The 17,277-nt window shown below is 39.4% G+C and overlaps 1 protein-coding gene across 1 annotated transcript in view; it reads left to right on the forward strand.

Moving 5' to 3' along the window:
- SORL1 (sortilin related receptor 1) overlaps positions 1–14,769 on the forward strand; it is a 152,025-nt gene extending 137,256 nt beyond the window's left edge. Inside the window, exons 41-48 of the mRNA XM_006925247.3 lie at positions 19–203; positions 683–802; positions 1,723–1,887; positions 2,972–3,146; positions 4,126–4,232; positions 6,619–6,811; positions 9,031–9,243; positions 10,653–14,769. Coding sequence (XP_006925309.1) covers positions 19–203; positions 683–802; positions 1,723–1,887; positions 2,972–3,146; positions 4,126–4,232; positions 6,619–6,811; positions 9,031–9,243; positions 10,653–10,720 — 1,226 coding nt within the window. The 3' untranslated portion in view covers positions 10,721–14,769. The remainder of the gene's footprint in view (positions 1–18; positions 204–682; positions 803–1,722; positions 1,888–2,971; positions 3,147–4,125; positions 4,233–6,618; positions 6,812–9,030; positions 9,244–10,652) is intronic.
- The last annotated feature ends 2,508 nt before the right edge of the window (positions 14,770–17,277 follow it).

The following is a 17,277-nucleotide window of genomic DNA, read 5'->3' on the forward strand; positions in this document are numbered from 1 at the left end:
TTGTCCTTGGTTTTACAGTTGGCAATCTGACAGCTCATACATCATATGAGATTTCTGCCTGGGCCAAGACTGACTTAGGGGATAGTCCTTTGGCATTTGAGCATGTCATGACCAAAGGAGTCCACCCACTTGCTCCTAGCCTCAAAGCCAAGGCCATTAATCAGACTGCAGTGGAATGTACCTGGACTGGCCCCAAGAATGTGGTAAGTCAGCCGGGATGACCACTGTCCCTGCTCCATACGCTTCCACCACAGACTTGCACAGCTTCCTACCCAACTTGGCACATCCGCTCAGCTCCTCATGCCCCTGCTTCACACTGGTAGAGTGTCACCCCCTTTTGGGAATCCCCCTCTTTTCCCTGGCTCATCATACAGTCTAGCATCTATCATTCTATGTTTGCAACTTGTTATTTGTAATCGTGTCTGTTTTCCTTCTCTGCCTATCTCTCCTCAAACACAAGCTCTTTGAGGACAAGAGACTACACTATATTTACCTTCGTAGGTGCAAGTACAGTGCCTGACCCATGTGCCTTCTCTGTAAATGAGCGGATAAAATAAATGTTAAATGAAGACTCCTCTGAGCATTTTTGAAGTGGTTCCAAGGGTCTGAAATCAGGGATTTCAAAAGAATGAGGTCACTTGTCACTGAGCTTATGTCCTTTTCTGTTCTCTCCTTTTATCAGGTTTATGGTATCTTCTATGCTACGTCCTTTCTTGACCTCTATCACAACCCAAAGAGCTTGATGACTTCACTCCACAACAAAACAGTCATTGTCAGTAGGGATGAGCAGTATTTGTTTCTGGTAAGTGTCCCAGACCACAGAGGCCAGAGGAGTTTCTCTTTTTAAGAGATGTCTTAGTTCCTGAGCTCCTTGCTGAGACCTGGGGTACTGGAGGCATGGATTCCAGGATTCCTGTGAGTGATGGGAGGGTAGTTTCTCAAATGCACAAGCATCAAGTTCTTGCTTGAAACACAGATTAAACAGCCATACCAACTGTGGCTCCATTGTGGAGGACTGAGAACCTGGCAGATGTGTCATAGGAATGCATAAAAGCTTTTGTCTGATTCTACTTCTAGGAATTTAGCCTATATACTTTTACACATGTGGTAAGATATATAGGAAGAAGTGTTGGATATACTATTGCTTGTGATAGCAAAAGATTTGACACGAATGTCTATCAAAAGAGGGGTGGTTAAAAATAGCGTAGCTTATCCTTGCAATGGAATGCAGGACAACCATCCGAAAGAAATATAACAACTCTAAATGTAGTTATACGAAAAAATCTGAGCTGTATTATTAAGTGAAAGAAGGGAAGAACGTAATAATATGCATAACGTTTTCTTATTTGTATAAAATTTTTTAAGAAAAATAACCTACATATACACACATGCATACATATATATGACACACACATATATATATGTATGTACACATGCATACATATATGTAACATATATATGTATGTATGTATCTACATACACACATATGGATTTCTATACTTATATATACTTAGGACATTTCTGGAGGGAAGTATGAAAACTGTTACCAGTGGTAACTGTTACCTATGGAAAAATTAATTAGACCTGTGGGGTAGGTGGGGAATTATTTTACATTTTACATCTTTTTGTACTGACTGAATTTTAATCGTGTGCATGTGTCACTATTTTGTTGAAAAAATGATTTTGTGAGGTCTGAATGAGCCCACATGGTATTTGTTTCAGGTTCGTGTGGTAGTACCTTACCAAGGGCCATCCTCCGACTACGTGGTGGTGCGGATGATCCCGGACAGCAGGCTCCCACCCCGGCACCTGCATGCAGTTCACACAGGCAAAACCTCAGCTGTCATCAAGTGGGAATCCCCCTATGATTCTCCTGACGAGGACTTAGTGAGTGGGCCGGTTGTCCTGGCGCCCTTGCTTATTTATAGTATGGTTTTTGTAGGGGAAGGGGCCTTGTATTGGGGCAAGAACCATAGGCCTGGTGGTTGTAGCTCAGCACAAGGTTTCCCCTTTCTCTCTGGCCAAAGATGGGGTCCTTATGGGTACCACTTCTTTGTTGTCACTTCTCTATTATTTCTGACAGCTATTTTGGTTCCTTTTTCTTCTCTGCCTTCTCACATTTCATTCTCTGACCTTACAAAATGGATTGGCAAACAAAGGCCTGCAGGCCAAATCTGGCTGTCTTCTGTCTTTGTAAATAGAATATTATTAGAATGAAACTATATCCATTCATTTACATATTATCTATGCATGCTTTCATGCTCCAAATGGCAGAGTTGATCTGGCTTTCAAAGCCTAAAATATTTACTATGTGCACCCTTAAAAAAAAGTTTACTGGCCCCTGATCTAAAAAGAAGCATTGATTCTAGAAAAACTCCTGCCCCAGGCTGCTTTTACCTCCATCCTCTCTGCCCTGCCCACATCCCAGCTCATGTGGTACTTAATACTTGATTGCTAAGATACTTCTTGACTCTCAACTTCTTTCTGATGATTGAGTTTCTTGTACTTACTACTTGTCCCTTTATTTTCCCCTTTCCTCCATATATGTAAGAAGCAGCCTGGGAGAGAGTAACTAAAGTTTTAAGTCCTTTGACCATTTCCATTCATTATCTCCTCTGACAACATCTCGACACTGTTAACAGTAGTGGAGATACAGAAGTTGAACAGTGAGTTTGGGTTTTTCTTGCCTGTTCCTATCTACCTGCTGATGCCACAATAAATGTGGCTTTCTCTAGAGTATTTTTTGGATTGAACTGATAATTTTATGCACAATTCTGGGAGTGAATACTTGTTATAAGGTTGGATCTAGTCACCCAAAGTCTTCCTAAAGAGGAGAGTCAGACTTTGGGGCTCAAAATGTTGTTGCTATGGGTCACAGCCACAGATATGTTATATCAACCATCATTGACCTACAAGGAATAAAAAAATGCAACATTTTTGATTACCATTAAAATGTCTTTTTCTTGTCCAGTTATATGCAATTGCAGTTAAAGATCTAATAAGAAAGAGCGACAGAAGCTACAAAGTAAAATCCTGCAACAGTACTGTGGAATACACTCTGAACAAGTTGGAGCCTGGAGGGAAATACCATGTCATTGTTCAACTGGGGAACATGAGTAAGGATTCCAGTATAAAAATTACCACAGGTAAGCAGAGAGAGATGACAGTCTTTCTTGCACAGCAGGGAGTGTACAGTGCTGTTAGAATGCCTTTACACAGGGAATTCTATCAGGAATTACACAGGAAGTACAAACACCACCCTTTAGTGTCCATACTGAGGTAGAGCAGTGTGGGAATCCATTGTCTGGCCGCAGTGTGGTTGTCAGAGCACTACGGACTGGGGAATGCTGTCACTTTCAAGATTCTGAATCTCTTTTAATCTCCTCTATGCTAGCCAGTTTTGGCATTTCTAGGAAAGAAGAAGAGGAATGCTCAAGAGAGTTAGGGAATAAAACTGTTTGCCACTAAAACCAAGCATTGCATTCGGGGACCAGGACTAAAGTCACAGTAGTTCCTAGTGACAATATGATATGTAGAAATGAAGGGAGACCAATAATTGAGCAGTAGATTAAAGAGGGACTTGCTGCCAGCCTGGGGCTGGCTCTGTAGCTCTGCAGTGAGGCTCAAGTTCAGAAAGCAGGTAATAAGCTCATTTATTTGGACAACAGCAGTGACAGGAATATCAGTAATGGAGGCTGGTGGTATGATCACTGGGCCCAGGCCATACTCTGTGGTCATTCCCGGGCTCTGACTTGAGGCCCTTTACTGAGCTCTAAGGCCCCTCTGCCTCTGGGGACAGGACTAAGGAGAGCAGAAGTCCAGGTCCGATCCATTCCATTTCATCCCTTCCTCTACCCCATTTGTTTTTGGCTGTCTTTGGGACTAAGGGTTACTAAATTATATACTGTACAAATTTCTTGGCTAAAGGTGTTATAACAATGACATATGCCAGTTAAAGAGTGTCTGCCACATGCTAGGCTCTATACTAAGCATACCTGTGTTTTATTTCTCCCTTAGCCTAGGCCCTGCAAGGTTAACATTATTTAATCTCCTTTTGACAGATAAGAAAATAGAAATTCAAATATATAGCTACTAACTGCATCCTATTTCATCTTTAATTTTCAGTTTCGTTATCAGCACCCGATGCCTTAAAAATCATAACAGAAAATGACCATGTTCTTCTGTTTTGGAAAAGTCTAGCTTTGAAGGAAAAGTATTTTAATGAAAGCAGGGTGAGTTCTTTCCTCCTTGTCAATGACTTTGGAAATGTAGTTGAAATGCTGCTTTAGAGATGAGCTCATTAGCTGACATAGAGTAAAAAGATAGTATAAGGCAGTGAACTTGAGAATTAAAGGACCATTTTCTATGAGGTTGTTAATTAGTGAAATGTTTATACTGCCCGTTAAAGATGAGAATCTTTATACTGAGCACTTTTCAGTCATGAACTTCTCTTCACCTGAAAGTCAAAGAAATGGGCCGAAGCCTTCACTGTGCTACTTGAAGCTGGATTGGGACTCGGCATTGTATTCAAGGGCCCCATCTTTTCTAAACCATCTGAGGGCAAGGCTGTGGCTTCAGTTATGGGAAGCTGAGCTGCGCTCTCAACCTGATATCTCATCAGTTTCTTTCCAGCGAAATTCAAGGGAGTGGGGAGTACTTGAAGATAGTGTTGACATATGAAAAACACTTGTTATGTTTAGTTATTAGCAGACCAATTACTGTATTCACAACATGTGATAGGAGGAGAAGAGCAACAGCTGGGGACAGATTCTTGAATGGAGCTGCTTTAGCCCAGTGTTAGCCAAGCATGAGCTAAATAGAAGCATGATAAATCAACTGTGGCTACCTCGAGGTGTAGTGTTGGCAAAGAGTCCTGGGGTTCTAAATAGTCACAGTGTAATACCAGAAGCAAAGCTATATTAAAATTTAAAAATTCTTACAACTCTTACAACTATGACATATAAATGGTTAATATACTTAAATGTAAAGAAAGTTTTCAAAGCAATTCAAAACAGAAATATTATAATTTTGAAAAAGGTACAGGTAACAAAGTAAAAAATTCCAGCAGCAGTACACACACACAAAAAGGCTCAACTTCGTGTGTGATCTAAATAACAAATATATGACACTTTCACTTAAATGGGCAAAATTTAAGAGAAGAGTAATACCAGTATGAGTAATAGCTGGGGAGATTAGTACTCTAGCAGTATGAATTGTTTCAACCTTTCGTAAGGTCCATTGGTAATATGTATCAAAAACATTTAAAATGTTCACACCCTTTGACCCAGCAATTCTTTTAGGATTTTACTATAAGGAAACAATATGCATAAATAATTTATGTATGGGGCTGTTCGGGGCAGTTTTATTTATGATAGCAAGAAAGAGAAAACAATCTAAAAGCTCAACAGAAGAAGGTTAATTAAATACATTTTGGGTGGTTGATGTTTGTGTCATTTAAACTTTTTTCTTTATACCTTTATGTATTTTGCAAATATTGTACACCAAATATATATTAGAAAATAACACTAGTGTAGGAAGGAGAATGCAGAGATGGGATTCCAGGCGGGTGGTATTAGGGGAGCTAGTTTGGCAGCTGATTGTCATCGGGAATCCTTCCTGGGTGTCAGAAGCCCAGCTTTTAGTTTGAGGTACAGGACAAGTCCATTCCCAGTGTGGGGTTCTGGCATAAACATTTCATGTCCTCCCCCACTCTCCCACCCCGACTCAGAGTTCCAAGAATAGACAGGTCAATATAATGGAGACCAAGAGACCGTGAGTATGCAGTGGGACCCAATACATGGATAGAGATAGGAGGTCTTTTTTTGGTGGTGGTGGAGTAGGTGGTGGTGGTGGGGTTTGACACTGGATGCTTAGAGATCAGTGGAGAAGTCCAGTAGTCTACTCTGATCCCAGCCTGCATGCTGGGTCAGGACTATCTCAAGAGTTACTTTTCCAGCACGGGATTCCAGGACACTTCCTCAGTTTATTTACTTCAATCTCTCCTCCAGAGAATTGGGGCCTGAGCATGCTGAAACACTTCTTATTTCAAGGTCAGGCTGGTCTGTGGCTACCATCAGCTTGGGAGAGCTAGAAAGCAAGGAGATAAGAAGTGAGCTGTGGGCTGATAGTGGAGTCCCCACGCATTGTTCTGTGGGGAAATATCCTGTCTTTTCTGATGCAAGTTCCTTTTTTTTTAACTCCATTGCTGGAGTCCATTGTGACCTGCATTTATTATTAGTGAAATTCCATTAGAACAAACTATTGCTGAATTGTCCAGATTCTTTGTGGCATTTAATATTACTTGAGACAAGTAGACTGCTGACCAGAACTTTGAATGTGCACTGAAATATTTGTTAAAATGGCTTTTGTTAAGGCTATGCTTTTTCACTTCCCCTATGTTGCTTGAAAGGGGCGTGGTAGTAATTTGAGACATTTGGGATGAGAAAAAGCCCTTTTTTTGAATGGGGTATCTCAATGGTAATATGAAAAGACCTAGTAAGAAACTTTAACATCTGTTATAGCCTCTGTAATAAGGGGTTCACATAAAGTTGGAAGCATAATAGAAGCTGTCAGAGTCCCTATCTAACTTCCTGAGCAATCTCCTGTGTTTGTTTCCAGGGCTATGAGATACATATGCTTGATATTGCCATGAATATTACGGCTTACCTTGGGAATACTACTGACAATTTCTTTAAAATTTCCAACCTGAAATTGGGTCATAATTATACTTTCACTGTCCAAGCAAGATGCCTTTTTGGCAGCCAGATTTGTGGGGAGCCTGCTGTCCTGCTATATGATGACTTAGGATCTGGTGAGTTGCTATTGCTGCTAGTTTCTGTCTTCCATTCCGGGAAAATACATCAAGGATGTAGTATGGTTTGATTAAAATGTGTTTTTCAAAATGCATTTGAAATATTATTTCAATTCAAAAGAAAATCATTTATTTATCAATTTAATCAGGCATCGATTTATTTACAAATACTTCCTGAGCCATGGTGTAAGGAGCTGGAATTACAAGGTGACCGACCACACTCTGAATGTCAAGCCCAAGAAAAGAAAGGCTAACAGGTTTTGTTTAAAAAGGAGATTCTATTTAGGAAACACTAGATTAATGAGTTTTGTTGGTTTTTGTTGTCTTTATTGTTTTTAGGACTTTTCAGAGCCTCCAATATGCTAATATTCCCTAGGATTCTCCAAGTTGGTTAATAATCTCCCTCTTGTAGAGTAACTAATTTTACAGCCTTCCCCTTTATTTTAACTGTCAGCCTCAGCTCAGAACAAGGATTTGGCCTGAGATCTCTCTCTTATGGACACTCAAAGATATCACTATTGGGTTATGCTGATGGCAGAGGAGAGGAAACTTCCATTTACACAGAAATTCTGCTTATATGGTAGCAGCTTGACCAGGATTTTAAAAAACATTTTGCCACTGGTCTTTTTAGTTTTATTTACTTCCAGCCAAGAACGAACCAGTGCTCAGGCCAAAATCTTATGTTAGAGTTATTATGTGTTCTGTCGCGTCAGGCATCCCGGGATATGTTCTGGTGGAATACTTACCCTTGGTACCACCATAAAGGAGGGAGCCTTGCATATCATAACCCTTTGGTGATTCAAAGCATCATACAGGTTCTTAGAAGGTCCTACAGAAAACAACCAACCAAACTTCTAGCGTTTCCTAAATAGAGCCTCCTTTATAAGTAAAACCAGTCAGCAACTGTTGAAATAGACTGGGGAAAACCGTTGTGAGAATACCTGCCAGCTGCTTTATAAAGCCAAGATTGTCTAACAGAAAGAATCTTTTGGTCAGACCTCTCAGTCTAAATCTTGCCCTTTGCTGTTCTCTGTCCCCTTGGAAGTGGAGTGGAGGGCAGAGGCTCACTCATTCCTGTCACCACCATTCTGGCTTCCTGCTCTAGCCGAGAGCATTTGAGGTTAGATATTAAGACACATGAAAAGATTTTGCTGGAGTTTTTTTGTTTGTTTGTTTGGTAGGGGTGGTGTTCGGTAAGTCAATAATGAAAGGAATTAAAGACACAAATATTAAATTGTTAGATTAGCCTCGCAAGAAATGGCTCTCTGGTCCATCTTCATGAGTGCCCTGTTGGGAAGAATCCCAGGAAACTACTGGATTTCTTCATGAGCAGAGGCCTGGCCCACATCATCTTACCTTATACTAGGGAATAGCCTCAGACTGAGCAAGGCTCCTCCTGGAGACCTAGAGAGTCCTTTTTTGCTTCCTTAACTAAAACTGACTCAGATTTCCATTTCCCTGCCTCAGACTCAGACTTTCCCAAGAATTTCTGACTTAAAAACCTTACCCCTTTCAGGAAGACTGGTTCTAACCCAACAGGGGGTGTCTTTGCCCTAGAGCCTTGTTGATACATCATCATAAAACTAGGATTTGTTCAAAATAATGAAAAGAGGGTGGCATTGTTAGGTTATAGACACTCAAATGGCTTTGTAAAGAGCTTTTAGAAAATGTTAAATATATATGAAAACATTCCCTGGCTCTCTCTTTTATTTAAGTAAAAACTCATAAAACTTCATGAGCTGTTAAGGCAATATTGCTGGTCTGTGTCACTTAATGGAGCTTCAGGTAATTGCAGTTCAGAGAGACTTTGGTGCCAAGTAGGGGGAAATAATTGCAATCTTGTTAATTAGTGGTCTGATTTCACATCCTCTTATGTAAGGCAGGCAAGTGGTCTTAAGTAATAATGCTAATGAAATCAATGTTGATACCCCAACAAAGGTCTCCTTTCCAAGAGATTATCTAAATAACCAACAAGGCAGTGATTAGGAGTCTAATGTAATTACCGTATTTGCATGCACAAGGTCCATGATCTATCAGCTCATGGCAAAGAGTCAGGAAACATTCAGACGTCACGTTCAGGGACATGTCATACCAGGCAGGCGGTTTGAGTGGCTGTTGAAAACACCTAGCTTTTTTGGTGGGAGGGGTGTTGAGGAGTTAACTGATCCCTTCTCTTGCCCTTAGTAAGAGGTTTATGGGTTGGTATCTTGCCTTGGCAGGTGGAGATGCGTCAGCGCTTCAGGCTGCCAGATCTACTGATGTTGCTGCTGTTGTGGTGCCCATCTTATTCCTGATACTGCTGAGCCTAGGGGTTGGGTTTGCCATCCTGTACACAAAACATCGGAGGCTGCAGAGCAGCTTCACCGCCTTTGCCAATAGCCACTACAGCTCCAGGCTGGGCTCAGCCATCTTCTCCTCAGGGGACGACCTGGGTATGTGGTTCTTCTTCACAGGGCAGACCCCACAAAATCAATGACTTGATTAGGAAGTATCACCTTAAGCTCATCTTTTGACTCTAGAAGTTATGCATTAACGAATGATCTCACTGCTTTGGGTTAAACCAGTTGGAGACATTTACTTTGAATTTGCTCCAAAGTTAAAGTCCCAGTATTCTCTTCAATAGTGTAGTCTGGCCCCAAGGTGGGGAACTGTTTTTGTGGAAGCACTTCTAGGAGCTTGCCTTGTATAGGAAGGACAGGCTCTGGGCTTTGAGTACTCCCAAAGTGTTGGCAAATTCTCAAGAATTTCAACCCTTCTCATCCTTCACAGACCTGGAGGTCTGATATCTCTAGAAATTCTAGTCAAGACAAAAAGTCATGCTTTCCAAATCTGCTTCTGTCCGAAGAAGTCCTTTCCATCTTGTTTCTCTTTCTGACTGTTAGTGCAACCTCACTGGCCATTCTTCTTTTATGTTTTGATAACGTATAGCATGGGAAAAAGAAGGAAATATTTTTTGTTATAAACGTCTGCACATTCAAACATTAAATGCTAATTGAGCAAGTCAGCCACTTATTATAATAAAGTGAGTATGTTTGGGGACCTTCCCCAAACTCAGGTTTCTACAGACTCAGAATGCTGGATATAAGTGAGTTTACATATTGATTTTTTTCTGTAAACTAATAATAATTTTTTTTTGTTTGTTTGTAAAGATTTTTATGTATTCCCATTCACTGATCATTCGATATTAACTCTGCTTGCTTTTCTTCTCAGTTTCCTTTTTTGCTTATTATAAGTTCTTGAACTGCTTGCTTTGCATGAATGGAGTGGGTTCTTTGTTTCTGTTATTGCAGGCACAAGGAGTTGACCTATTATATGGTGCCATGCAACGATTACTGAATTTGGATTGGTACTTAGTTGTACAGAATTGTACCAGGGGCCATGAAGGGGCAACCATTAGTCTGGGAAGCTGTCCTCAAAGTACTTACTCCCCTCTAAGATCTTTTTTTTTTTAGATTAACATGGGTGCAAAGGAGAAAACAGACAATGAAATTCACTGTGCTAGCACAGGGTGTGAATAACTCAAATTGGGGAACTTAAACCACCCATTGGACTTTTGAGTGGGTAGTAAGATTCTCTTTCCTACAAAATTGACTTTACTTATTTAGTTAAATTCAAGCTACCATTAAAATAATCTTGGCCACCCATTGATGGAGAGGTGACCTAAGAGTGTCAGAGACAAGCTGGGCTAGGTTTCAGCATTGGTTATTTTGTCCAGCTACTGTGCTAACTTTCCTAGCTGATGCTTGTGATGGGGTAGGAAGTGGGAGGGACTCAGCGGTGGGAGGTGGGATCAGACACAAGTGAGGTGGAACTCACTAAGGACTAACTGTTTTGCCTTTAGGAGAGGACGATGAAGATGCTCCGATGATAACTGGATTTTCAGATGACGTTCCCATGGTGATAGCCTGAAAGAGCTTTCCTCACTAGAAACCAAATGGTGTAAATATTTTATTTGATAAAGATAGTTGATGGTTTATTTTAAAAAATGCACTTTGAGTTGCAATGTTATTTTTATATGGGCCAAAACAAACAAACAAACAAACAAAAAACAAAAAAACAAAAAAAAGGAATGAATAAACTTTGTAGTAATCAACTGTGAACTTCAAACCAGGTTGATTTTAGTAACCAAATTGCTTTGACTTGATATTAATGTAGTCTTACAGGGCTGTGCTTGCTGGGCATGCTTTTACATTTGTAAGATAATTTTGATTCAAGAAATTGGCCATTCTTTTTATTTTTCTAAGACACAGAAATGTAGTTAATAAAAACTTCAAGAGAGAGTGATGGGGGGAATCCTTCCTCCTTGAAAGTATGCTCAAATTTTAAATTTTGTTTGGGTTTAGTTTATATGAAAGTGTTTGGGTGTATTATGGGGGAAAGTTCTTTCACGTTATTTTGTTAATTTATTGAGACTCTGTGTAAGGCAAGGCTTTAGTGGCCACCTGACACCATACATGTTATGAGTCCCTCGCCCATAGGGTTTTGGGGTAAGAAACAGGAGCAGTTTTATTAACTTGTGTATTTGGCAGGAAAGCATGTTGAGTCATTGCTCCATTTCAGTTAAACAAAGCTGCAGCTTGGGAAGCCTTGCAAGCAACAGCTTCCTCTTTATTATTAATTAATGGAATCTTACATATACACCTCTGTACGAGATGTGGCCTTCAAAGCTACAAAATAGTACCACTTTTTTTATTATACACTGGTGTCATTGTCATTGCAAAAAATTACTCTGGGTGTGAGAGAGAGTTCTAGATCTGTGCCATGATAGATACACTGGCAAATATAGAACCATTTTTGATTTTTTTTTAATTTATTTTATTTTTTTTTATTTTTTACTTATCACTGAAGAATCTCAAATGTAAAGTTTTGTATTTGTGTTGGGGTACCACTTATTGTCCTTAAAAATCCATACTGATATATGCAGTCATTTTGCATTGGGTCAGTGCCTTCTCTTTTTTTCTTTCCTTCCACTTCCCTTGCCCATACTCCTACCCCATTTAAAGAGAAAGTGCTATTTACTCTTACAGCGATACTGGAGGTCTACGAATTTGAAACCATTCAATCCGATTCATAGTAGCAGTGATCCTAGAATTTATTCTCTCTGTAAAATAAACTGGGAGTTTTTTCCTTTCTTTAAATGCCATTCCTGTATTCATATCATGCCCCATGATAGGTATGTGGAATCCATTGTGCACTGATTCGCACCCTTTAGACTTACTGATGTAAGCACCAAGCTCTAGCATTGTTGTGACCCTTACTGTATGAACTTCACTGCAGAACTTCTTCCCAGCCAAGAAGCAGTGAGCTCTGGAGATGTTCCACAGTCACACTTTCGAATATGTGTCCTTTACACACCAGCTTTCTAAAAACTCCATCTCTTCTTAGATGCAATGCATCTCTTTCTCACAAGTATTTGCTTTCTTTTAACCAAAAGAATCACTCTTGGGTAATAATATAGTTTCCTTCTACCTAGGAATTGTTTGGAAAACAAAGAAATAATTACATATTTTAGTTTAAAAAATATATATTTTTTGGATGAGGGGTATTTTAAATTGTAGACATTTAATATGTCATGTAGGTAAGGTTTCATTTTATTTCAACAAGTAGTAGTGATAATGAGCCTTCTTCCAGCATATTTTCTCTTCTGTTACTCTCTTTTGTTATTTTTTTAAAGACTGGAATTTCTTCGGCTTTATTTTATCTTACCTTGGAGTTTTGTTGAAAACTCCATGCCCTACCACTTCCCCTTTAGTAAGCTTTTTAAGTAGCTGAAAGAGTAACAGTCTGGTGGGAGGGAAGTCATCTAACTGAACCACTAGAAAGTATATATATTTTTATTTTTCTGCCAACTTTTTGGTGGCATTGGTAAAAGCTGATATCAAAGGCTCTGAGACTTTATTTTCAGTTATTCCAGAGACAAACCTTTTTACAGAACATATGTCTCCAGTTAGCAACTTAAGATATTTGTGAGCATCCAATTCTAGTTACCAGTGCCTCCCAATGCTTAGTACACAGTACTGTATAGAACAGCCATCACCCCTTTCTTTGGAAAATGCCACTGTGCTGTTTGAGAAAATGCAGACTTTTAGGTCTAGAGTATTTTATATAAACAGAAGAGCTAAGTTCCTGAAAACTAAGCTAGATAGAGGCAGCTATGTGTAAATTGTATATTTTTATGTACTTTTGAAGCACGCACTCTTATTTCCCTCTGCATAGCTTTGTGGTTTTTCGATGTATATGTGCTGTCTGTAAAAATCCAGAGGTTGGAGTGACAGTAGGAAGTAAAAACAAAAACTATGTGCAGCCTTCGAGAGTGATCAGATAATTGTCTTCACTGTGACCAGCTGGAGCCCCTGGTTGTTTGTGAAGAAGGGACTTTTGTACCTCATTGAAGACACCACCTCAAAAGTTCACACTGTACAAGGAAAAGGTTTTATTTTCCCCCAAGGCACATTAGAATGAGCATTGGAAGTGGACCACGATGGACATACCACTAAAATTTGGCAGGCAGGGGAATTGAGTACAAATTTCCTTTGGAAGTTGATTTTGCCCCTTTATGTACTGAATGATTTTGAGCCTTATGAGACGTGGGTTTGTGCAGATAAAATGACAGTGTAGGGTTCTGCAGAAGATTCCAGGGAGAAGCCATATCTATTTTCATACTGATGAGTAGCTCCAGTAACTACTGGTTATCCTGGCAAGTTGGGGAGATATTTACAATTCTGGGTAGCTGATTGAAACTTTTTACTTTGGGAAAAGGATTCCTGTCATTCCATCTTGGGTAGTATCACAAGGGGTATTTGAGTGGGACAGATGTAAGACACACAGCTGCATGTTCTCTCCTGCCTATCATGTGTGGTCCATTAGATTAAACTTCCGCATTTTAAGGAATGTAACCCTTCTCAAACCAGTGGCCATTTTGGGAGGAAAGTGGGGAGAGTGGTGGTGTTGTGAGGCCCTTACAGATGATCACCCACTCCTCCGTGGAGACTCCTGCCTTTGAGTAGCCACCTAGCAGCTGATCATCTAGTGAGATTATAATCTCAGTACTTCCCTAAGGGCAGAAACCCCATCCTGTCAGGTTTTGTTGATCACTTTCCCGCCAAGAGGGTCATGGTGAATTCCTGGAAAGGATGTTCTCTTCCTTCAGCAGAGGGTTAGGAGGTCGCTAAAGAAGGGTTCTAGGGCTCTAAGCAAACTGAATACCACCTCCATATTGATTTTAGGAATTGACTCAAAAAAAAAAGAAGAATCTTCACTTGTGTTGGGATTGTATCTTGACCTTCCTATTATGTTATTTTTCTTAACAGGTGTGTGTGCTGCCTTTCAGGTACAATTTTTGTGTAATAAAAGCCAGTGCATTAAGTTTATATAGACTTCTTTCTATGCAAGACTGAAATATGGAATAGATAGCAAGAGATATATGTACTGATGGGTACATGGTCAATAAACATGTTTTCGAAGGGGTATCAACACTGAATGTGGATTGAGGGAGGATAGTTTGTATATATGTTTCTGCTCACTAATTCTGAGCAGCCATATTATGAATTAAATCATCAGAGCCAAATAACTCAAGAATGGTATTAGTTTGATGTGTATTAGTTCAAATAGAATATGTATGAATGCTGAACTGGGACATTATTCTCAGATAGTCCATGTGATTTTTCATTTAAAGACTCTTGTTATGAATTATTAGAAACTTTAGGCAAAAATCAAAAGTATCTGCTACAAAATAAAGGCCTGCTCTGCTCTTATTTAAAGTGAGACACTGTATACTTATTTCTCTCCAAAGTGAAAGTAGGTATTTATGATTTCAATTGCCTTGGTTTCCAAATCACTGATTATGCTGAAGATTTTACTATATTGTTGCACAATTTTAAGATAATTTTTGTCACAATGTCAACTTTTTCACTGAATAAAAATTTAACTGGGTCATGAAAACACCTATTTGAAAATTCGCTCTATGCGTGTCTTGCGTTGTTCTTTTGAGTGCAATAAAGATGGTTAATACAGTCTCTGACCAGTGTTTGATGTGTTTGTTTTAGAAGAACATTTATTTCATAGTTGAGAGAACACTAAGACCTGGAATAATTTTGTTATTAACAAACTAGTCTCAGGTGGTAGCTCCTTGAAGAACGTGGTGTCTTTGTGTTAGCTGAGGAGTGGGAGATGTTGTGGAGGTTGTTTTGAAGTAAATAGAATTATTCATGAGGGGAGATGACTAAAGTGGGTCCCGTAAAGGTGTGACTACATTTGCTAAGAAGGTAATTTCCAAATCTAAGAGAAGAAAGGACAGCAGTATGATGAGCTGTGTGCCAAAGAGCACTTTTAGGAGGTTTCCACAGGCAGTGAAGTCTTGTGAAGAATGCTGCATTTTCCTCTAATCAGTAGCTGGATGGCAAATGGATCTATAAGTCAGGATTGGAAAGTGTGGAACTTGGGGGAAGGGGATAGGTGTTTGTTTTTGTTTTGTTTTGTTTTAGTTAAATTTATCGGGTTCGCATTGGTTAATAAAATTATCTAGGTTTCAAGTGTTCAACAGTATGTCATATGTTTACTGCTTTTAGTTTTTACCACCCAAAGTTAAGTTTCCTTCTGTCACCTTATATTTGATCCCCTTTACCCATATCTATCCCTTACCCCCTCAAGTAACCACTAAACTGTTGTCTGTGTCCATGAGTCTCTATCTCGTTTGTTTGTTGCATTCAGTTTCATATCCCACATATGAGTAAAATCATATGGTTCTCAACTTTTTCTCTCTGACCTATTTCACTTAGCATAATAATCTCAAGACCCATCCATGTTGTTGCAAATGACAGTATTTCATCTTTTCTTATGGCTAAGTAATAGTCCATTGTATATATGTACTACATGTTCTTTATTAATCATCTGTTGAAGAGCACTTTGGTTGTTTCCATGTCTTGGTCACCATGAATTATGCTGCAGTGAAAATCAGGGTGCATATATCTTTGCATATAAATGTTTTCAAATTTTGGGGTTAGATAGCCAGAAGCGGAATTGCTGGGCCATATTAATTTTTACAGGAAACTACATACTGTTTTCCATAGTGGCTATACCAATTTACATTCTCACCAGCAGTGTGTGAGAGTTCCTTTTTCCTCACAACCTCTCCAACACTTGTTATTACATGTCTTGTTGATGATAGCCATTCTAATAGGTGTGAGGTGGTGATATTGTGGTTTCGATTTGTATTTCCCTAATAGCTAGTAAAGTTGAGCATCTTTCCATGTGTCTGTTAGCTATTTGTATATCTTCTTGGGAGAAGTATCTGTTCAGATCCTCTGCCCATTTTTTAACTGGATTGTTTGAAGTTTTTGTTGTTGTTGTTGAGTTGTGTGAGATCTTTATGTATTCTGGGTATTAGCTACTCATCAGAGGTGTTCTTTGCAAATATCTTCTCCCATTCAGTTGGTTGCCTCTTTATTTTGTTGATGGTTTCTTTTGCTGTGCAGAAGCTTTTTAGTTTGACATAGTCTCATTTATTTAATTTTGCTTTCACTTCTCTTGCCTTTGAGGTCGAATTCATTAGAGGTATTTTTGATTTAACAGATCTAGTATGCTGCTCTTGTTTAAATATTGAGCCCAAACAAATCTGCAGTATTTTCATCCTGTTTCATAGATGAGGTAAAAGAGGCTCAGAAAGGTTAAGTAACTTGTTTAAGGGAAACTAGAAAGTAAATAGCAAAACCAGCCTTCATTCAGTGCCGGGTATATCTGCCCCCCGATCCTGTTCTCTATCATTGTACCACACTGCCATCTGTCAGCATTCAGTGTAATAAAGACACACTCAACCCAGCACCTTGCACCCAGAATGGGATACCTACCACCTGAGTGAATTTACCTGCCCATGGCCTAGCCCTCAGATTTTTAGGTTTAGATCATGTATTGTCAATGCATAATAGTGAATTCATCTCTGGTGGGCAAATGCACATTAACCAAGCTCATGAGACTGATATGCAACAAAAGAGTAAAGCCCATTTATTAACTCACCATGGGAAGTAGTCCTGTCACTTAGAATGTTAGCATCACTGTTGCATTCTCCCCCTATAGAGACATCTATCCAGGAAGCCAGTCACAATTAGAAGGTTGCTTGGTGAGCATGGATATAGAATAAAGGAAGTGAGAGGGGTCCAGGCAAGAATAGTAGTTACACAGTAAATACTGAATGAACAAACAAATGATTGACACTCCACTACAGGAATAACTTAGTATTTGAAACCTTCAAGTTACAACTCCCTGTATACATTTTTATTTAAAAAGTCTTGCTAATGGGCTCTTATTTCCTGAAGTCCCTTCTCAAAAGATTCCCCTGGATGGGGCTTGGGCACTGCTCATATCTGCCACTTTCGATTTATCTTTTTCTGTATTTTGTGGTTGAGCACACCAATCCCCCTCACTAAACATTCTATAGCTAATGTCAACACATTCAGACTGGGTTATGATAA

Source organism: Pteropus alecto, unplaced genomic scaffold (assembly GCF_000325575.1).
Source record: "Pteropus alecto unplaced genomic scaffold, ASM32557v1 scaffold479, whole genome shotgun sequence".
Classification (NCBI taxonomy): Eukaryota; Metazoa; Chordata; class Mammalia; order Chiroptera; family Pteropodidae; genus Pteropus; species Pteropus alecto.